At 46.2% G+C, this 23,749-nt stretch overlaps 1 protein-coding gene across 1 annotated transcript in view; it reads right to left on the bottom strand.

The window, feature by feature from the left end:
• The window catches only part of LOC139266717 (dynein axonemal heavy chain 6-like), a 580,613-nt gene that overhangs the window by 397,481 nt on the left and 159,383 nt on the right, over nucleotides 1–23,749 (bottom strand). Inside the window, exon 3 of the mRNA XM_070884303.1 lies at nucleotides 13,411–13,556. Coding sequence (XP_070740404.1) covers nucleotides 13,411–13,556 — 146 coding nt within the window. The remainder of the gene's footprint in view (nucleotides 1–13,410; nucleotides 13,557–23,749) is intronic.

The raw sequence follows: 23,749 nt of genomic DNA, 5'->3' as shown, positions 1-23,749 counted from the left end.
TGATTGGTCGACCATTTCCAGGGAAGTGTGTGATGAGACCAAACCTTACAACTGTCGCAAAGACAAACTATCCATTCAATCTGATTGTTTGCTATGGGGTAATCGTGGTGTTAAGCCCAAGAAAGGCAGGGAGAGATTTGTACGGGATTTACACAGTACCCATCCCAATATTGTGATGATGAAGGCCATTGCCAGGTCTCACGTTTGGTGGCCTGTCATTGACTCTGATTTAAAGTCATGTGTGCATCAGTGCAACATTTGCTTGCAGTTAAGCAATGCACCAGTGGAATCTCCGCTCTGTGGTCGTGGCCATCCAAACCATGGTTGAGGATTCACATCGACTATGTAGGTCCTTTCCTGGGCAAAATATTTTTTGTGGTGGTGGATGCGTATTCCAAATGGATAGAATATGTAATCATGTCATCCAGCACATCCACAGCCACCATTGAGAGCCTTCGTGCCATGTTCGCCACTCATGGTCTGCCTGACATTGTTGTGAGCGACAACGGATCGTGCTTCACGAGTTTGGAGTTTCAAGAGTTTATGAGACTCGATGGTATTAAGCACGAGATCAGCACCATTCAAACCAGCATCCAATGGTCAAGCGGAGCGGACCGTCCAAACCATCAAGCAGAGCCTGAAACGCGTAACTCACGGTTCTTTGCAGACTCGCTTGTCACTCATACTGCTTAGTTACAGGACGAGACCCCACACACTTACTGGTGTCCCCCCTGCTGAACTGTTGATGAAGAGAGGTCTCAAGACCAGGCTCTCACTTGTCCACCCTGATCTGAACGATCACGTCGAAAACAGACGTCAACATCAGCAGTGGTATCATGATCGCACTGCTCTGTCATGCGACATCTCTATTAATGATCCTGTGTATGTGCTAAATTATGGTCAAGGCCTCAAGTGGGTCACTGGCACTGTTACGGCCAAGGAGGGTAACAGGGTGCTTGTCAGGCTCACTAATGGGCAAACATGCAGGAGGACTATTGATCAGAAGAAATTGCGGCACACAGACGAACCGGAACAGCTTGAAGAAGACGCCATCAATGACCAACCGATTCATATTCAGCCATCAGAAGACCCTGCTGTTGTCAATGAATCTGGACCTTCAATCCCTGACATGGACACTGCCTCTCCCATTAGATCGGCTACCCAGCCTCAAGTCATGAATGACACGGAGAGCTCACCCAGATCTGGAATTGAACTGAGACGATCCACTAGGGAGCGGAAAGCCCTGGACCATCTCAATTTGTAAATAGGACTGATACCAAGATCTTGGGGGGAATGATGTAATGTATGTATGCCTGGGTTTACCTGCCACCAGGGGGAGCAACCGTCAGAGGTCATTGGGCCACACACACACACGTGCAGCCCTTGTGTATAAAGAAAGCCTCCATGTTTAATCCTCACTTTGAGAGCTAATAAAATAGTGTCAGGTCACACCTGATTGAGTGCACGGTACTAAGCCTATTGAGTTATTGCATACGCAACAAATACAAAGATGGGAGGAAAAACAATTTGTGAGGAGGATACAAAAAATCTGCAAAAGGACATAGACAGGCTAAGTGAGTGGGGAAAAATTTAGCAGATGGAGCATAATGTTGGAAAGCGTGAGGTCATGCACTTTGACAGAAAAAAATCAAAGTTAAGGTTATTGTTTAAATGGAGAAAAATTGCAAAGTGCTGCAGTACAGTGGGACCTGGGGGTACTTGTGCATGTAACACAAAAGGTTAGTATGCAGGTACAGCATGATCAGGAAGGCCAATGGTATCTTGGCCTTTATTGCAAAGAGGATGGAGTATAAAAGCAGGGAAGTTAAGACAGTTATACAGGGTATTGGTGAGGCCACACCTGGAATACTGTGTGCAGTTTTGGTTTCCATATTTAGGAAAGGATATACTTGCTTTGCAGGCAGTTCAGAGAAGGTTCACTAGGTTGATTCCGGAGATGAGGGGGTTGACTTATGAGGAAAGGTTGAGGAGGTTGGGCCTCTACTCATTGGAATTCAGAAGAATGAGAGGTGATCTTATTGAAACGTATAAGATTGTGAGGGGGCTTGACAAGGTGGATGCAGAGAGGATGTTTCCACTGATGGGGGAGACTAGAACTAGGGGGCATAATCTTAGAATAAGGGACCGCCCATTTAAAACTGAGATGAAGAGGAATTTCTTCTCTCAGAGGGTTGTAAATCTGTGAAATTCGCTGCCTCAGAGAGCTGTGGAAGCCGGGACATTGAATAAATTTAAGGCAGAGATAGACAGTTTCTTAACCGTTAAGGGGATAAGGGGTTATGGGGAGCGGACAGGGAAGTGGACCTGAGTCCATGATCAGATCAGCCATGATCATATTAGATGGCGGAGCAGGCTCGAGGGGCCCTTTGGCCTACTCCTGCTCCTATTTCTTATGTTCTTATGTTCTTAATTGCCCACAATACTCCAGCTGAGGTCTAACTAGTGAGATATAAAGGTTTTGCATATATAGGAACTCAAAGAGAGGCATCGAGGATTACAGAGAACACAGGACGAGTCCCACATGCCGAACAAACTAGCCGGTAGAAGACCTGCAGACATGGTTACTTAGGCCTTACAGAGGACATGAGGCTCAGCAGTGAGGCTGCGACAGTCCTGTGCCAACTGGTCACATTGACATACTGGGGTAGTAAACTATCCGCACTGTCGATCCTCACTGCTCTCAATCTTTAGCCTATAGGAGCTTCCCAGGCACCACAGGATATCATAGATGTCATTTGATTAACTGTGAATTGATTAATTAAAGTTTCTGATCCACCATGAACCTACAAAAGGCAGCCTCACTTTTTTCCATATTGCTCACTTCCCCAATGTACAAGGTACTTTGATCATGTGGTCATTCATCCAAGAACAATCCTGTCTCAATCCTAAATAGTAAGGGACATTGTTCCATTAACATGCAAATGGTATGTAACCACCAGAAGAATGTAACACAAGTCAATACAAGCCTCCTGAGGAGTACCAATGATGCTTTCATTTTGAGGCAACCAAATGTGACAGAGTTCTATGAAGGAGAAAGATGACAACATCCGTAATACAGTACAGATCGGTGACAAAGATACGTTTGGGAGAAACAGAACCCTGATTGTCAAACCATTTGGGATTGCTAAAGCAATGCTTCAGACGCTTGGACTGGTTGTGGAGATTTTATGATGTGCTCAATGAAGGAGAACAAAATGCTGCATTATGCTGCAGGATTCACAATAATCCAGGGACAGAGGCAGAATCACGGACTTGGATGAGCAGCAGTAGGGTAATGGAAAATCAAGGGGACAGCGGTGCACGGGAGCCACTAGCCATCAGTTAGGGGCAGGAGTGTCTCATTGCCCAGTGGTCCTGGCAGGCCAGTATAACTTTCCATTCACCATATTCACAATCAGAGAATTGATAGCAGCTTTATAGTCCTCTTATACACACAGACAGTTATGTACACATACAGCAGGAGCGGCGAGAGACTGTGGAGGGATGTGATCGGGGTCCAGGGGAGGCGTGAGTTCGGGGCCAGGGGCAGCACGGGCCAGCCCACACTGCGATATGTGTGCGCACGAGGTCCGTGCAGCAGAGCTGGTCTCCAGTCGTCTTGGGTAATCCTTGCCATTGGATCAAGACCTAGCTCTGTCAAGCCCGTGTGGTGGCTGGTGTGCAACGGCCACCACACGTTAAAAAATCCACGCACAGACATCTTCCATTGAATGGGGATGTAGTTCAGGTCCTTCATTGAAACACCTGTGAACTCATCCGTGGAAGCAAGTCATCCTCGTTTCGAGGGACTGCCTGTGATGATGACAATGATATCTGATTATTTCTGACTAAGAATGCAAGACAAAAGAATAATACGTGCATTTGTATAAAAAGTGCCATGATTTTATTCAGTAAATAACTTTGTGATGTTTCAGTACAAGTGGTGTTTATCTCTTGAGATTCATGGACTTCTGTATGTTGATTTTTTAAACATTATCAGGTTGTGGTGTCTCTGGGCTGAGATGATTGGCCTCCAACAAATTCTTTTAACAAGCTTTTGGTCATCTGTCCTAATATCTCCTTATATGCCTTGGTGTCAAATTTTTATTTTTCATTACGCTCCTGTGAGTGGTTAGAATGTGGAACTCACTACCACCAGGAGTCGCTGCGGCAAGAGCATAGATGCATTTAAAGCAAAACTAAAGAGAAGGGAATAGAGGGTTATGTTGATAGGATTCAATTAAGAAGGGTGGGAGGAGGCTCTGAAGCAACATACGCACCGGCATAGATCTATTGGGCCGTATGTAAGGTAAGGTAACTTCGATAGTATGAGACGGGAATTGGCTAGAATAGACTGGCGAATGATACTTAAAGGGTTGACGGTGGATAGGCAATGGCAGACATTTAAAGATCACATGTGTTATGTATTGTCCAGGTACATTAAATGTATAAGTACAATGGTGCGCCACAGAGGACACTGTGGTGGGAGACCTGTAGTTACCTGCAAGACAGAGTATAAAAGGCTGCTCACCACACCTGAGGCACTCTGGAGTTACACAATAAAGGACGATGGTCACAGCAATTATATCAACACCAGACCGTGTAGAGTCAGTGATTTGTGTGCTACATACACCACATTGGCAACGAGGACGCGGATGAACTCCACGCAACCATGGCTACTCTGGGCTTGCTAAAGGATTTTACCGTGGGCAATGATTGGGAGGCCGATACGGAAAGGCTCGAGTACTACTTCACAGCAAACGACCCGACGGGGCACACAGACGCACTGAGAGAGAAGCGTAAGGCGATATTGCTCTCCAGTTGTGGCGATGAGGTTTACTGTCTCGTCAGGGATTTGCTGGCACCAGGGAGTGCCAGGGACAAGTCATACGAGGAGCTGGTCGCACTCATTCGTGACCAGTTGAAACCGAAGGAGAGCATCCTCACGGCCAGATACAAATTTTACCATCACTGCAGACCCGAGGGCCAGGATGCCACCAAATATGCTGCGGACCTCAGGAGACTCGCGGCGCCGTGTGATTTTGGGACACACCTTGACGAGGCGTTGCGGGACATTTTCATTATGGGGATTGGCCACGAGGGCCTCCTTCACAAGCTGCTGGCCACAGAACCCACAGTCACTCTGACAAAAGCTATCACCATCAGCCAGCCATATATGACCTCGACTTGCAGCACCAAGCAAATGATCCACACAGTCTCGAACCCGGCAGGCACTGTCCACAGGATAGCGCCCACCATGGACAAAACTGCAGAACGTGGCTCTGCCCGGGACAGAGAGCACAGACCTCGGGATCCTGGAACTCAGAGTCCGCTGAGGGGGGCCAATCAAGCAGCACCATGCTGGCGCTGCGGAGGAAGCCATGGGGCTCACCGGTGCAGGTTTGCGGAGTACACGTGCAATACCTGCCACCTGAAAGGCCACCTTCAGCGTATGTGTAAAAGAAATCGGACTCACCGTGTGGCGTGGGGAGATGGTGGATGATCCACTGTTCAGCGAGGAGCAGGCAGAAGATGATGAGGTGTTGGGATTGTATACGTGTACCGACGATTCTCCCCCAGAGATAATGGAAGTAAAAACTGACGGAGTTCCAGTGAGTATGGCAGTGGATACGGCATCGGGTCTGTTGTTGATGAGTCAGAGAACTTTCGATAAACTGTGGGTCAACCCAGCTGCACGACCCCAGCTGGTCCCGGTCACGGCAAAGCTGCATACTTACACAAAGGAACTGATACCTGTTCCTGGCAGAGCGGATATGCAGGTATCTCACAGGGACGAGATGCGCGGTTTTACCTTTGTGGGTCATTGCAGGCGAGGGGCCAACGCTTCTCGGCAGAAGATGGATGGGAAAGGTCCGTGGGAGCTGGGAAGACTTCATTCCTCCACAGACAGCTGTCCCCTGGGTTCCCAAAGAGCAGCGCGACCGAGCTGGAGCTGCAGCCTAAATCCACACACAGGCGACAGCAGCCCAGAACTTCTGACCTCAAGCAATTCTGCAGCCTCAGCCTCCACAGACAAGCAGACCCTGGAAGAGCAAGTATGTAGATGCGGGCCAATTGCTGGGGTGCGGGCCGGCGGGGCGCTGCGGGCCATGAGCGGGAGGTCCATCGATAGCCGGAAGATCTGGGGGGCCCACGCAGAGGAAAAGTCAGGCGGCGGTAGCGGCTGCGATGGTGGTGGCCACGGCGGCCGCAGGAGAGGCGGCTACGACGGCCGCAGGAGAGGCGGCAAGTGCGGAGACAACAGTGGGAGCGGAGGCTGCGGCGGCGGCTGGCATGACTCAGGAGAACGCAAGCCAGAGCGGCGGATGCGGCAGCAAGTACGGACTGTGACTGATCGAGTCCAGGGAGCCACTTCTGCCAAGATGGGTTGCTCTGGTCCATTTTTTTTCTCTTACTTTTTTCCTTGTCCCTTCTGTTCTTTCTTCGCCAGCGAGCTCAAGATGGTGGTGAGCCTCGTGGCAGCAGAGCTCTGCAGACAAAGGCCAGCAGAGCAACTAAAATGGCGACGGCCAAGGGAAGCCTCGTGGGAACCACAAGATGACGTCTTAAAAGGGAAATGCACCAGGGAGTCTTAAAAGGGCCTTACACCGTTGGCGGTCCCCACAAAAAGACTTTTGTAAGGCAAGAGCAAGTCTAAATGAGCTATGTGAATGTAGGATGACGGATTTATGATAAGAATTAATAGTTTAATGCTGAATGGTTACAGTGTTTAAAATAATGGATATGAATTATGGAAAGAGTTAATACCACGAGGTTCAAGTAAAAGAGATACGGATCCGTGACTAACATTACCAATGGGCTAATGCGATTTTCGATTTAGGGGATTCATGCAATGGTTCAGCGGCTGCTAAGGCGACTACTTCATGAGAACAGAGGCAATGCACCAGTTGCGATACCCTGTCTCAGCGCAGCCCATTATCTCGGGCAAAAAGGGGCCGTGTACCGCCACCGTACCTCAGCCAAAGGAGCTGGGATTAAATAACTGTTCAGTGTACCTGCAACGTTTTGACATAACATCTGTACCACATATTATATGTACCATACAAATGTACCGTCTATGTATCCCTGCTTTCTGTTGGAAGTTATGCTCGTATACCTTATCACCCATGTAAGGACTGCAAATACCACGTGCTTGCACCGGGTCCTCCACATGGGGGAGAAGAGGGAAGTGGATGGTCATGGACTCACACTCACAAATCAACCAGGACGAACAAGGCCGAGGTCACCGGCAATGGCTTTTGGAACTGCGGGGGGAGTGAGATGTTATGTATTGTCCAGGTACATTAAATGTATAAGTACAATGGTGCGCCACAGTGGGCGCCGTGGTGGGAGACCTGAAAGTACTGCAAGACAGAGTATAAAAGGCTGCCCACCACACCTGAGAGGCACTCTGGAGTTACACAATAAAAGACTAAGGTCACAGCAGTTATGTCAACACCAGACCGTGTGGAGTCAGTGATTTGTGTGCTACATACACCACAACATGGATGAACTTCAAGAATTATACATCCCTGTCTGGAGTAAACATAAAATGGGGATGGTGGCTCAACTATGGCTAACAAGGGAAATTAGGGATAGTGTTAAATCCAAGGAAGAGGCATATAAATTGGCCCGGAAAAGCAGCAAACCTGAGGACTGGGACAAATTTAGAATCAGCAGAGGAGGACAAAGGGTTTAATTAGGGTTTAAATCACTCTTCATAGAAAAGTTAAAAGCATCTAATTATGATGAAGTCAACACGATCTTATTTTCAGACTGGAATACTCTCTGATGAGGTGCCCCGTGCTACAAAAAGGGCATTTTTTTTAATTTTGGGTTCCGAGGATTATTTTAGTTTTTTTTATTTTTATTTTTATTTTTGCTGAGAACATAAAAACTGACTGCAAAAGCTTCTATAGATATGTGAAGAGAAAAAGATTAGTGAAGACAAACGTAGGTCCCTTGCACTCAGAATCAGCTGAATTTACAATGGGGAACAAAGAAATGGCAGACCAACTGAACAAATACTTTGGTTCTGTCTTCACGAAGGAAGACGCAAATAACCTTCCGGAAATACTAGGGGACCGAGGTTCTAGTGAGGAACTGAAGGAAATCCTTATTAATCATAGAAACATAGAAACACAGAAACATAGAAAATAGGTGCAAGAGTAGGCAATTCGCCCTTCGAGCCTGCACCGCCATTCAATGAGTTCATGGCTGAACATGCAACTTCAGTACCCCATTCCTACTTTCTTGCCATACCCCTTGATCCCCCTAGTAGTAAGGACTATATCTAACTCCTTTTTAAATATATTTAGTGAATTGGCCTCAACAACTTCCTGTGGTAGAGAATTCCACAGGTTCACCACTCTCTGGGCGAAGAAGTTTCTCCTCATCTCGGTCCTAAATGGCTTACCCCTTATCCTTAGACTGTGACCCCTGGTTCTGGACTTCCCCAACGTTAGGAACAGTCTTCCTGCATCTAACCTGTCCAAACCCGTCAGAATTTTAAACGTTTCTATGAGATCCCCTCTCATTCTTCTGAACTTCAGTGAATACAAGTCCAGTTGATCCAGCCTTTCTTGATAGGTCAGTCCCACCATCCCGGAAATCAGTCTGGTGAACCTTCGCTGCACTCCCTCAATAGCAAGAATGTCCTTCCTCAAGTTAGGAGACCAAAACTGTACACAATACTCCAGGTGTGGCCTCACCAAGGCCCTGTACAACTGCAGGAACACCTCCCTGCCCCTGTACTCAAATCCCCTCGCTATGAAGGCCAACATGCCATTTGCTTTCTTAACCGCCTGCTGTACCTGCATGCCAACCTTCAATGACTGATGTACTATGACACCCAGGTCTCGTTGCACCTCCCCTTTTCCTAATCTGTCACCATTCAGATAATAGTCTGTCTCTCTGTTTTTACCACCAAAGTGGATAACCTCACATTTATCCACATTATACTTCATCTGCCATGCATTTGCCCACTCACCTAACTTAACCAAGTCATTCTGCAGCCTCATAGCATCCTCCTCGCAGCTCACACTGCCACCCAACTTAGTGTCATCCGCAAATTTGGAGATACTACATTTAATCCCCTCGTCTAAATCATTAATGTACAATGTAAACAGCTGGGGCCCAGCACAGAACCTTGCGGTACCCCACTAGTCACTGCCTGCCATTCTGAAAAGTCCCCATTTACTCCTACTCTTTGCTTCCTGTCTGACAACCAGTTCTCAATCCACGTCAGCACACTATCCCCAATCCCATGTGCTTTAACTTTGCACATTAATCTCTTGTGTGGGACCTTGTCGAAAGCCTTCTGAAAGTCCAAATACACCACATCAACTGGTTTTCCCTTGTCCACTCTACTGGAAACATCCTCAAAAAATTCGAGAAGATTTGTCAAGCATGATTTCCCTTTCACAAATCCATGCTGACTTGGACCTATCATGTCACCTCTTTCCAAATGCGCTGCTATGACATCCTTAATAATTGATTCCATCATTTTACCCACTACCGATGTCAGGCTGACCGGTCTATAATTCCCTGTTTTCTCTCTCCCTCCTTTTTTAAAAAGTGGGGTTACATTGGCTATCCTCTACTCCATAGGAACTGATCCAGAGTCTATGGAATGTTGGAAAATGACTGTCAATGCATCCGCTATTTCCAAGGCCACCTCCTTAAGTACTCTGGGATGCAGTCCATCAGGCCCTGGGGATTTATCGGCCTTCAATCCCATCAATTTCCCCAACACAATTTCCCGACTAATAAGGATTTCCCTCAGTTCCTCCTTCTTACTAGACCCTCTGACCCCTTTTATATCCGGAAGGTTGTTTGTGTCCTCTTTCGTGAATACCGAACCAAAGTACTTGTTCAATTGGTCTGCCATTTCATTGTTCCCCGTTTTTGACATCCCTGATTCTGACTGCAGGGGACCTACATTTGTCTTTACTAACTTTTTTCTCTTTACCTATCTATAGAAGCTTTTGTAGTTCATCTTAATGTTCCCAGCAAGCATCCTCTCGTACTCTATTTTCCCTGCCCTAATCAAACCCTTTGTCCTCCTCATGAAATTGTGTTCGAGAAATTGATGGCATTGAAGGCCGATAAATCCCCAGGACCTGATAGTCTGCATCCCAGAGTACTTAAGGAAGTGGCCTTAGAAATAGTGGATGCATTGGAGATCATTTTCCAACAGTCTATGGACTCTGGATCAGTTCCTATGGACTGGAGGGTAGCTAATGTAACACCACTTTTTTTAAAAAGGAGGGAGAGAGAAAACAGGGAATTATAGACCGTTTAGCCTAATATTGATAGTGGGGAAAATGTTGGAATCAATTATTAAAGATGAAATAGCAGCACATTTGGAAAGCAGTGACAGGATCGGTCCAAGTCATCATGGATTTATGAAAGGGAAATCATGCTTGACAAATCTTCGAGAAATTTTTGAGGATGTAACTAGTAGAGTGGATAAGAGAGAACCAGTGGATGTGGTATATTTGGGCTTTTGACAAGGTCTCACACAAGAGATTGGTGTGTAAAATTAAAGCACATGGTATTGGGGGTAATGTATTGATATAGATAGAGAACTGGTTGGCAGACAGGAAGCAGAGAGTCGGGATAAACGGGTCCTTTTCAGAATGGCAGGCAATGACTAGTGGGGTGCCGCAGGGCTCAGTGCTGGGACCCCAGCTATTTACAATATACATCAATGATTTAGATAAGGAATTGAGTGTAATATCTCCAAGTTTGCAGATGACACTAAGCTGGGTGGCGGTGTGAGCTGAGAGGAGGATGCTAAGAGTGCAGGGTGACTTGGACAGGTTAGGTGAATGGGCAAATGCATGGCAGATGAAGTATAATGTGGATAAATGTGAGGTTATCCACTTTGGTGGCAAAAACATGAAGGCAGAATATTATCTGAATGGCGGCAGATTAGGAAAAGGGGAGGTGCAATGAGACCTGGGTGTCATGGTGCATCAGTCATTGAAAGTTGGCATGCAGGTACAGCACGCAATGAAGGCAAATGGCATGTTGGCCTTCATAGCTAGGGGATTTGAGTATAGGAGCAGGGAGGTCTTACTGAAGTTGTACAGGGCCTTGGTGAGGCCTCACCTGGAATAGTGTGCTCAGTTTTGGTCTCCTAATCTGAGGAAGGATTGAGGGAGTGCTATTGAGGGAGTGCAGCGAAGGTTCACCGGGATGGCAGGACTGACATATGAAGAGAGACTGGATCGACTGGATCGAGTGGGCCTGTATTCACTGGAGTTTAGAAGAATGAGAGGGAATCTCATAGAAACATATAAAATTCTGATGGGACTGGACAGGTTAGATGCTGGAAGAATGGTCCCGATGTTGGGGAAGTCCAGAACCAGGGGTCACAGTCTAAGGATAAGGGGTAAGCCATTTAGGACATAGAAACATAGAAACATAGAAAATAGGTGCAGGAGCAGGCCATTCAGCCCTTCTAGCCTGCACCGCCATTCAATGAGTTCATGGCTGAACATGAAACTTCAGTACCCCCTTCCTGCTTTCTCGCCATAACCCTTGATCCCCCGAGTAGTAAGGACTTCATCTAACTCCCTTTTGAATATATTTAGTGAATTGGCCTCAACTACTTTCTGTGGTAGAGAATTCCACAGGTTCACCACTCTCTGGGTGAAGAAGTTTCTCCTCATCTCGGTCCTAAATGGCTTACCCCTTATCCTCAGACTGTGACCCCTGGTTCTGGACTTCCCCAACATTGGGAACATTCTTTCTGCATCTAACCTGTCTAAACCCGTCAGAATTTTAAACGTTTCTATGAGGTCCCCTCTCATTCTTCTGAACTCCAGTGAATACAAGCCCAATTGATCCAATCTTTCTTGATAGGTCAGTCCCGCCATCCCGGGAATCAGTCTGGTGAACCTTCGCTGCACTCCCTCAATAGCAAGAATGTCCTTCCTCAAGTTAGGAGACCAAAACTGTACACAATACTCCAGGTGTGGCCTCACCAAGGCCCTGTACAACTGTAGCAACACCTCCCTGCCCCTGTATTCAAATCCCCTCGCTATGAAGGCCAACATGCCATTTGCTTTCTTAACCGCCTGCTGTACCTGCATGCCAACCTTCAATGACTGATGTACCATGACACCCAGGTCTCGTTGCACCTTCCCTTTTCCTAATCTGTCACCATTCAGATAATAGTCTGTCTCTCTGTTTTTACCACCAAAGTGGATAACCTCACATTTATCCACATTATACTTCATCTGCCATGCATTTGCCCACTCACCTAACCTATCCAAGTCACTCTGCAGCCTAATAGCATCCTCCTCGCAGCTCACACTGCCACCCAACTTAGTATCATCCGCAAATTTGGAGATACTGCATTTAATCCCCTCGTCTAAATCATTAATGTACAATGTAAACAGCTGGGGCCCCAGCACAGAACCTTGCGGCACTCCACTAGTCACTGCCTGCCATTCTGAAAAGTACCCGTTTACTCCTACTCTTTGCTTCCTGTCTGACAACCAGTTCTCAATCCACGTCAGCACACTACCCCCAATCCCATGTGCTTTAACTTTGCACATTAATCTCTTGTGTGGGACCTTGTCGAAAGCCTTCTGAAAGTCCAAATATACCACATCAACTGGTTCTCCTTTGTCCACTTTACTGGAAACATCCTCAAAAAATTCCAGAAGATTTGTCAAGCATGATTTCCCTTTCACAAATCCATGCTGACTTGGACCTATCATGTCACCATTTTCCAGATGCACTGCTATGACATCCTTAATAATTGATTCCATCATTTTACCCACTACTGAGGTCAGGCTGACCGGTCTATAATTCCCTGTTTTCTCTCTCCCTCCTTTTTTAAAAAGTGGGGTTACATTGGCTACCCTCCACTCCATAGGAACTGATCCAGAGTCAATGGAATGTTGGAAAATGACTGTCAATGCATCCGCTATTTCCAAGGCCACCTCCTTAAGTACTCTAGGATGCAGGCCATCAGGCCCTGGGGATTTATCTGCCTTCAATCCCATCAATTTCCCCAACACAATTTCCCGACTAATAAAGATTTCCCTCAGTTCCTCTTCCTTACTAGACCCTCTGACCCCTTTTATATCCGGAAGGTTGTTTGTATCCTCCTTAGGACCGAGATAAGGAGAAACTTATTCACTCAGAGAACTGTGAATCTGTGGAATTCTCTGCCGCAGAGAGTTGTTGGATATATTCAAGAGGGAGTTAGCTATTGCCCTTACTACCAAAGGGATCAAGGGGTATGGAGAGAAAGCAGGAAAGGGGTACTGATGTGAATGATCAGCCATGATCTGATTGAATGGTGGTGCAGGCTCGAAGGGCCGAATGGCCTACTCCTGCACCTATTTTCTATGTTTCTACATTTCTATCTAAAGCATAAATGAACCATACCTTTTAGAGCGGGAAATTCTTCCTCTCTCTTTCCACTTCATCCATATCTGCTGCTTGTTTGGGATGTCCCTTTTGTAGATGGGCGTTCGAAGAGTGCAGGCACTGATGTCAGGAAGCTGTTCTGTGGAAATTGCTGGGTGAAACCTCTAAAAGAAAAAGAAACACATTACCAGTTCTGAACTCTGAATTGACAACAAGTAACGTTCTGGCAGTGATATCAATTATTTACAGTTAGTAATTGCAGATAAATTACCCTGCAATATAGATCGGTGGTTACACAACAGGACTCGCAATGTTCTGTTTACGCCATAGGAAGGAATGATTTATGATTGATTGCAGTAATTATCAGTACCCTTCTTATTACTACTGTATGTATCAGCCATGCTATGACATCGGAAGCAAGAGAGTTAAAAGTAAGAGCAGGTAACAAAGGACGTACAGTGTGCCCAGCAAGCTAAAGTGAGGCAGACTTTATACTCTGTGTATACGCAAATTCAGATAGACACAAAGCTCAAGCCGAGCTGAATCTGACCGAAGAACATAAAAAATAGGAGCAGGAGTCAGCCATTCGGCCCCTCGAGCCTGCTCCACCATTCAATCAGATCATGGCTGATCTTCTACGCAGTTAAGCAATGCACCCAGGACCAAACCGTGGTCCAGGATCCATGTCGACTATGCAGGCCCGTTTTTGGATAAAATGTTCCTTGTGGTTGTTGATGCGTACTCCAAATGAATTCAATGTGAGATAATGTCGGCAAGCACGTCCGCTGCCACTACAGAAAGCCTGCGGGCCTTGTTTGCCTGGCACGGACTGCCTGATGTCCTTGTGAGTGACAACAAGAGGATTTCACCAGTGCCGCGTTCAAAGAGTTCATGACCGGTAATGGGATCAAACATGTTCCGTCTGCCCCATTCAAAGCAGCATCCAACAGTCAGGCAGAGAGAGCAGTGCAAACTATCAAGCAGGGCTTGAAGAGGGGAACTGAAGGCTCACTGCAGACTCGCCTATCCCGAGTCCTGCTTAGCTACCGCATGAGACCCCACTCGCTCACTGGGATTCCACCTGCTGAACTGCTCATGAAAAGGGCACTTAAGACAAGGCTCTCGTTAGTTCACCCTGATCTACATGAACAGGTAGAGAGTCGGCGGCTTCAACAAAGTACATACCATGATAGCGCCAATGTGTCACGTGAAATTGAAATCAATGATCCTGTATTTGTATTGAATTATGGAGAAGGTCCCAAGTGGCTTCCCGGCACTGTCGTGGCCAAAGAGGGTGGCAGGGTGTTTCGGGTCAAACTTTCAAATGGACTCATTCGCCGGAAACACTTGAACCAAAATAAACTCAGATTCACGGACTATCCTGAGCAACCCACTTTGGACCCTACCTTCTTTGACCACCCCCCCCCCCCCCAACACACACACCGGTGGCACCCATCATCCACAGCAGCCCAGCAGGGCCCAACACACCAGGCAGCCCAGCAAGGCCAGCTGCACAGCAGCCCAGCGAGGGCCCAACAATTGATTCTCCTATACCAGCTTTCACACCGAGACGATCAACCAGGGCAAGAAGGGCCCCAGATCGACTCACATTGTAAATAGTTACACTATTGACTTTGGGGGGTAAGGGGGGATGAAGTGTTGTTATATATGTATACTTGTATATACTCTGTACAACCACTAGAGGGCACATCCCCTGGAGTCCCAAGGGGTCCCATAATCCCTTGGGAGCACAGGTATTTAAAGAGGCCTCATAGGTTGGAGAGGCACTCTGGAGACCTGCAATAAAAGACTAGACTAAGGTCACACTTTACTTTAAGCTCACAGTGTTCAGTCTGACTCTCTCTCCATACATAACACCTTTATTCCCTTATCACTCAAAAATATGTCTATCTCCGTCTTAAATATATTCAATGACCATCCTCCACAGCTCTCTGGGGCAGAGAATTTCACAGATTTACAACCCACTGAGAGAAGAAATTCCTCCTCATCTTAATTTTAAATGGGCGGCCCCTTATTCTGAGACTATGGGCCTGAAATTGGTGGAAGCTAAGCCCCGCCCAAAGGACTGCCGAGATCCTGATGGTACTTTGGGTGGAAGTTTCATGGAAAAATCTTGGAAAGACCGCCCGGCAGCAAAAATGGGATTTACGCATTGAATCTGGGCGACAGCTGGGGGTAGCTCCCATTCTCGGCGGCAAAAGCAATCCTCGGCAATGTACCACCCAGGGAGGGGGGAACTGATGAAAATAAAAAATTTCAAAAAACACGAGAAATCCTTCAGGGGACCCCCATCCTCCTGAATCCCTGCAAAGTCCACCAATTTCAGCTCATGTCCCTTAGTTTTAGTTTCCACGAGTGGAACTATCCTCTCTGCATCCACCTTGTCAAGCTACCTCATTATCTTATGTGTTTCGATAAGATCACCTCTCATTCTTCCAAACTCCAATGTGTATAGGCCCAACCTACACAACCTATCTTTCATGAGTCAACCCCCTCATCTCAGGAATCAACCGAGTGAATGTTCTCTGAACAGCCTCCAATGCAAGTTTATTCTTCCTTTAATACGGAGACCAAAACTGTACACAGTGCTCCAGGTGTGGTCTCACTAATACCCTGTACAGTTGTAGCAGGACTTCTCTGCTTTTATACTCTATCCCCCTTGCAATAAAGGCCAACATTCCATTTGTCTTCCTGATCACTTGCTGTACCAGCATACTCACTTTTTGTGTTTCATGCACAAGGACCTCCAGCTCCTCTGTACTGCAGCACTTTGCAATTTTTCTCCATTTAACTTATCATTTGCTTTTCTATTTTTACTGCCAAAGTGGTTAACCTCACATTTTCCCACATGATACTCCATTTGCCAAATTTTTGCCCACTCACTGATCCTGTCGATATTTCTTTGCTGATTTTTTTGTGTCCTCCTCACAATTTACTTTCCCACCCACCCTTGTATCATCAGCAAACTTAGCTACATTACATTCGATCCCTTCATCCAAGTCATTAATATAGATTGTAAATAGTTGAGACCCCAGCACCGATCCCTACAGCACCTCACTAGGTACTGTTTGCCAACCGGAAAATGACCCATTTATTCCGACTCTCTGTTTTCTGTTAGTTAGCCAATCCTCTATGGTAGAATTCTTTATTAAGATGGAGAGTGACACAGTTAATTCAGAGATTAGGGTCCTGAACTTTAGGAAAGGTAACTACGATGGTGTGAGGCGTCAATTGGCTAGACTAGACTGGCGAATGATACTTGAAGGGTTGACGGTGGATAGGCAATGGCAAACATTTAAAGATCACATGGAAGAACTTCAACAACTGTACATCCCTGTCTGGAGTAAAAAATAAAACGGAGATTGTGGTTAACAAGAGAAATTAAGGATAGTGTTAAATCCAAGGAAGAAGCATATATATTGGCCACAAAAAGCTGCAAACCTGAGGACTGAGAGAATGTTCTAATTCAGCCGTGGAGGACAAAGAGTTTAATTAGGAGGGGGAAAATAGAGTATGAGAGGAAGCTTGCTGGGAACATAAAAACTGACTACAAAAGCTTCTATAGATATGTGAAGAGAAAAAGATTAGTGAAGACAAACGTAGGTCCCTTGCAGTCAGATTCAGGTGAATTTATAATGGGGAACAAAGAAATGGCAGACCAGTTGAACAAATACTTTGGATCTGTCTTCACGAAGGAAGGAGGCCCTACAAGATGAATTTAGGGAGCTAGGAGCTAAATTAAAAAGTAGGACCACAAAGGTAGTAATCTCAGGATTGTTACCAGTGCCACGTGCTAGTCAGAGTAGGAATCGCAGGATAGCTCAGATGAATAACGTGGCTTGAGGAGTGGTGCACAAGGGAGGGATTCAAATTCCTGGGACATTGGAACCAGTTCTGGGGGAGGTGGAACCAGTATAAACCGGACGGTCTGCACCTGGGCAAGACCAGAACCAATGTCCTAGGGGGAGTGTTTGCTTCTGCTGTTCGGGAGAGGTTAAACTAATATGGTAGGGGGATGGGAACCTATGCAGGGAGACAGAGGGAAGTAGAATGGGGGCTGAAGCAAAAGATAGAAAGAAGAAAAGTAAAAGTGGAGGGCAGAGAAACCCAAGGCAAACAGCAAAAAGGGCCACATTACAGCAAAATTCTAAAGGGGCAAAGGGTGTTAAAAAGACAAGCCTGAAGGCTCTGTGCCTCAATGCGAAGAGTATTTGCAATAAGGTGGACGAATTAACTGCGCAGATAGCAGTTAACGGATATGATGTAATTGGCATCACGGAGACATGGCTCCAGGGTCACCAAGGCTGGGTACTCAACATCCAGGGGTATTCAACATTTAGGAAGGATAGATAGAAAGGAACAGGAGGTGGGGTGGCGTTGCTGGTTAAAGAGGAAATTAATGCAACAGTAAGGAAGGACATTAGCTTGGATGATGTGGAATCTGTATGGGTGGAGCTACGGAATACCAAAGGGCAGAAAATGCTAGTGGGAGTTGTGTACAGACCACCAAACAGTAGTAGTGAGGTTGGGGACAGCATCAAACAATAAATTAGTGATGCGTGCAATAAAGGTACAGCAGTTATCATCGGCGACTTTAATCTACATATTGATTGGGCTAACCAAACTGGTAGCAATGCAGTGGAGGAGGATTTCCTGGAGTGTATTAGGGATGGTTTTCTAGACCAATATGTCAAGGAACCAACTAGAGGGCTGGCCATCCTAGACTGGGTGCTGTGTAATGAGAAAGGACTAATTAACAATCTTGTTGTGCAAGGCCACTTGGGGAAGAATGACCATAATATGTTAGAATTCTTTATTAAGATGGAGAGTGGCACAGTTAATTCAGAGACAAGGGTCCTGAACGTTAGGAAAGGTAACTTCGATGGTATGAAACGTAAAGTGGTTCGAATAGACTGGCGAGTGATACTTAAAGGGTTGACGGTGGATAGGCAATGGCAAACATTTAAAGATCACATAGATGAACTTCAACAATTGTACATCCCTGTCTGGAGTAAAAATAAAATCAGGGAAAGTGACTCAACTGTGGCTAACAAGGGAAATTAAGGATCGTGTTAAATCCAAGGAAGAGGCCTTTAAATTGGCCAGAGAAAGCAGCAAACCTGAGGACTGGGAGCATTTTGTTATGCAGCAGAGGAGGATAAAGGGTTTAATTAGGAGGGAGAAAATAGAGTATGAAAGGAAGCTTGCTGGCAACATAAAAACGGACTACAAAAGCTTCTATAGATATGTGATAGAAACATAGAAACATAGAAAATAGGTGCAGGAGTAGGCCATTCGGCCCTTCGAGCCTGCACCGCCATTCATTATCATGGCTGATCATTCCCTTTCTTGCTTTCTCTCCATACCCCTTGATCCCCTTAGCCGCAAGGGCCATATCCAACTCCCTCTTCAATACATCCAATGAATTGGCATCAACTCTCTGCGGCAGCGAACTGCACAGGTCAACAACTCCCTGAGCGAACAAGTTCCTCCTCATCTCAGTCCCAAATGGCCTACCCTCTATCCTAAGACTATGTCCCCTGGTTCTGGACTTCCCCAACATCGGGAACATTCTTCCCGCTTCTAACCTGTCCAGTCCCGTCAGAATCTTATACGTTTCTATGAGATCCCCTCTCATCCTTCTAAACTCCAGTGAATACATGCCGAGTTGATCCAGTCTCTCCTCATATGACAGTCCAGCCATCCCTGGAATTAGTCTGGTGAACCTTCGCTGCACTCCTTCAATAGCAAGAACGTCTTTCCTCAGATTAGGAGACCAAAACGGAACACAATATTCCAGGTGAGGCCTCACTAAGGCCCTGTACAACTGCAGTAAGACTTCCCTGCTCCTATACTCAAATCCCCTAGCTATGAAGGCTAACATACAATTTGCCTTCTTCACCGCCTGTTGTAGCTGCATGTTGTACCTTCAATGACTGATGAACCATGACACCCAGGTCTCGTTGCACCTCCCCTTTTCCTAATCTGCCGCCATTCAGATAATATTCTGCCTTTGTGTTTTGCCCCCAAAGTGGATAAACTCACATTTATCCACATTATACTGCCATGCATTTGCCCACTCACCTAACCTGTCCAAGTCAGCCTACAGCCTCTAGCCTCTTAGCATCCCCCTCACAGCTCACACCGCCACCCAGTTTAGTGTCATCTGCAAACTTGGAGATATTATACTCAATTATCTAAATCATTAATGTATATTGTAAAGAGCTGGCGTCCCAGCACTGAGCCCTGCGGCACCCCACTAGTCACTGCCTGCCATTCTGAAAAGGACCCGTTTATCCCGACTCTCTGCTTCCTATCTGCCAACCAGTTCTCTATCCACGTCAGTACATTAACCCCAATACCATGCGCTTTGACTTTGCACACCAATCTCTTGTGCGGGACCTTGTCAAAAGGCTTTTGAAAGTCCAAATACACCACATCCACTGGTTCTCCCTCATCCACTCTGCTAGTTACATCCTCAAAAAATTCCAGAAGATTCGTCAAGCATGATTTCCCTTTCATAAATCCATGCTGGCTTGGACCGATCCTGTCACTGCTTTCCAAATGCACTGCTATTTCATCCTTAATGATTGATTCCAATATTTTCCTGATGTCAGGCTAACCGGTCTATAATTACCCGTTTTCTCTCTCCCTTCTTTTTTAAAAAGTGGTGTTACATTAGTTACCCTCCAGTCCATAGGAACTGATCCAGAGTCGATAGACGTTGGAAAATGATCACCAATGCATCCACTATTTCTAGGGCAACTTCCTTAAGTACTCTAGGATGCAGACTATCAGCCCCCGGGGATTTATTGGCCTTCAATCCCATCAATTTCCCGAACACAATTTCCCGCCGAATAAGGATATCCTTCAGTTCCTCCTTCTCAATAGACCCACTGTCCCCGAGTCCATTCGGAAGGTTATTCGTGTCTTCCTTAGTGAAGACAGAACCAAAGTATTTGTTCAATTGGTCTGCCATTTCTTTGTTTGAATGGCAAGGAGTTCTCCTAATGTTCTGGCCAATATTCCTGCCTCAACCAACACCACCCAAAGCCACCCTGTTTGGCTGTATGCCAAAAATTGTTTATCCTGAGCCATGATTCCATTTTCGTTCCTGGCTGGTCACTTCGGCTGAGCCACAGTGCAGAATCTATGTACCCCATTTGACCCCGAGCTGAGCTTAGAACCCCATATCTTATCCATCCCCATTTTCTCCTCTGCAAAATTTTGTGGCAGTTTGTACTTTATAGTTGCTATACAAATGCAAGTTTTGTTGTTGGGTCATTGTAATCATCAGATAGTAATTTCTCTATAGCAAGGAGGCATAACTACAATATATAGCAATGAGAAAATAGTGATGAGAAAAAGATTAGTGAAAACAAACGTAGGTCCCTTGCAGTCAGATTCAGATGAATTTATAATGGGGAACAAAGAAATGGCAGACAAGTTAAACAAATACTTTGGTTCTGTCTTCTCGAAGAAAGACACAAATAACCTTCCGGAAATACTAGGGGACCGAGGGTCTAGTGAGAAGGAGGAACTGAAGGAAATCCTTATTAGGCGGGAAATTCTGTTCGGGAAATTGATGGGATTGAAGACCGATAAATCTCCGGGGCAAGATAGTCTGCATCCCAGAGTATTTAAGGAAGTAGCCCTAGAAACAATGGATGCATTGGTGATCATTTTCCAACTCGAGGGTAGCTATTGTAACACCACTTTTTAAGTAAGGTGGAAGAGAGAAAATGGGTAATTATAGACCAGTTAGCCCGACATCAGGAGTGGGGAAAATGTTGGATTAAATTATTAAAGATGAAATAGCAGCACATTTGGAAAGCAGTGATGGGATCGGTCCAAGTCAGAATGCATTTATGAAAGGGAAATCCTGACAAATCTTCTAGAATTTTTTGAGGATGTAACTAGTAGAGTGGACAAGGGAGAACCAGTGGATGTGGTGTATTTGGACTTTCAAAAGGCTTTTGACAAGGTCCCACACAAGGGAAAAAGATTAGTGAAAACAAACGTAGGTCCCTTGTAGTCAGATTCAGGTGAATTTATAATGGGGAACAAAGAAATGGCGGACCAGTTAAACAAATACTTTGGTTCTGTCTTCACGAAGGAAAACACAAATAACCTTCCGGAAATCCTAGGAGATCGAGGGTGCAAAATTAAAGCACATGATATTGGGGGTAATGTATGACGTGGATAGAGAATTGGTTGGCAGACCAGGAAGCAAAGGGTCGGGATAAACGGGTCCTTTTCAGAATGTCAGGCAGTGACTAGTGGGGTGTCGCAGGGCTCAGTGCTGGGACCCCAGCTATTTGCAATATACATTAATGATTTGGATGAGGGAATTGAGTGTAATACCTCCAAGCTTGCAGATGACACTAACCTGGGTGGAGGTGTGAGTTGCGAGGAGGACGCTGAAAGGCTGCAGGGTGACTTGGGCAGGTTAGGTGAGTGGGCAAACGCATGGCAGATGAAGTATAATGTGGATAAATGTGAGGTTATCCACTTTGGTGGCAAAAACACGAAGGCAGAATATTATCTGAATGGTGGCAGATTAGGAAAAGGGGAGGTGCAACGAGACCTGGGTGTCATGGTACATCAGTCATTGAAAGTTGGCATGCAGGTACAGCAGGCAGTAAAGAAGACAAATGATATGTTGGCCTTCATAGCTAGGGAATGAGAGTAAAGGAGTAAAGGGAAGTCTTACTGCAGTTGTACAGGGCCTTAGTGAGGACTCACCTGGAATATTGTGTTCAGTTTTGGTCTCCTAATCTGAGGAAGGACATTCTTGCTATTGAGGGAGTGCAGCGAAGGTTCACCAGACTGATTCCCAGCATGGCAGGACTGACATATGAGGAGAAACTGGATCGACCGGGCCTGTATTCATTGGAGTTTAGAAGGATCAGAGGGGATCTCATAGAAACATATAAAATTCTGACGGGACTGGACAGGTTAGATGCAGGAAGAATGTTCCCGATGTTGGGGAAGTCCAGAACCAGGGGACATATTCTAAGGATAAGGGGTAAGCCATTTAGGACTGAGATGAGGAGAAACATCTTCACTCAGAGAGTTGTTAACCTGTGGAATTCCCTCCCGCAGAGAGTTGTTGATGCCAGTTAATTGGATATATTCAAGAGGGAGTTAGATATGGCCCTTATGGCTAAAGGGATCAAGGGGTATGGAGAGAAAGCAGGAAAGGAGTACTGAGGTGAATGATCAGCCGTGATCTTATTGAATGGTGATGCAGGCTTGAAGGGCCAAATGGCCTACTCCTGCACCTATTTTCTATGTTTCTCTATCCAAGCTAATATATTACCCCCAACCCCCTGAACTTTTACCTTATGCAGTAACCTTTTATGCCATCATCATCATGGGCAGTCCCTCGGAATCAAGGAAGACTTGCTTCCACTACTAAAGTGAGTCCTTTGGTGGCTGAACAATCCAATATGAGAGCCACAGACCCTGTCATAGGCAGGACAGACATTCGTCGGGGGAAGGGCGGGTGGGACTGATTTGCCGCATGCTCCTTCCGCTGCCTGCGCCTGACCTCTAGCAGTGTTGAGATTCGAAGAGCTCAACGCCCTCCCAGATGCACTTTCTCCACCTAGGGCGGTCTTCGGCCAGGGACTCCCAGGTGTCAGCGGTGATGTCGCACTTTACCAGGGAGGCTTTGAGGGTGTCCTTATAACGTTTCCATCTTTGGCTCGTTTGCCGTGAAGGAGCTGCGCATAGAGCAATTATTTAGGAAGTCTCTTGTCTGGCATGCGAACTATGTGGCCTGCCCAGCGAAGCTGATCGAGTGCGGTCAGTGCTTCAATGCTGGGGATGTTAGCCTGGGCGAGGACACTGATGTTAGTGCGCCTGTCCTCCCAGGGGATTTGTAGGATCATGTGGAGACATCGTTAGTGATATATCTCCAGCGACGCGAGCTGTCTTCTGTACATCGCCCATGCCTCTGATCCATACAGGAGGGCAGGTATTAGTGCAGCCCTGTAGACCATGAGCTTGGCGGCAGATTTGAGGGCCTGGTCTTCGAACACTCTTTTCCTCAGGTGGCCAAAGGCTGCAATGGCGCACTGGAGGCGATGTTGAATCTCCGCATCATTGTCTGCCTTTGTTGATAAAAGGCTCCCGAGGTATGGGAAGTAGTCTACGTTGTCGAGGGCCGCGCCATGAATATTGATGACTGGGGGGGCAGTACTGTCAGCGAGGAAAGGCTGGTGGAGGACCTTTGTCTTACAGATGTTAAGCGGAAGGCCCATGCTTTCATTTGCCTCGGTGAATACACCGACTATATCCTGGTGTTCAGCCTCAGAATGTGCGCAGACGC

This window comes from Pristiophorus japonicus, chromosome 7, assembly GCF_044704955.1.
Source record: "Pristiophorus japonicus isolate sPriJap1 chromosome 7, sPriJap1.hap1, whole genome shotgun sequence".
NCBI classification, from domain to species: Eukaryota; Metazoa; Chordata; class Chondrichthyes; family Pristiophoridae; genus Pristiophorus; species Pristiophorus japonicus.
The sequence above is the reverse complement of the archived record's forward strand: the minus strand, read 5'-3'. Positions and strand labels throughout refer to the sequence as shown.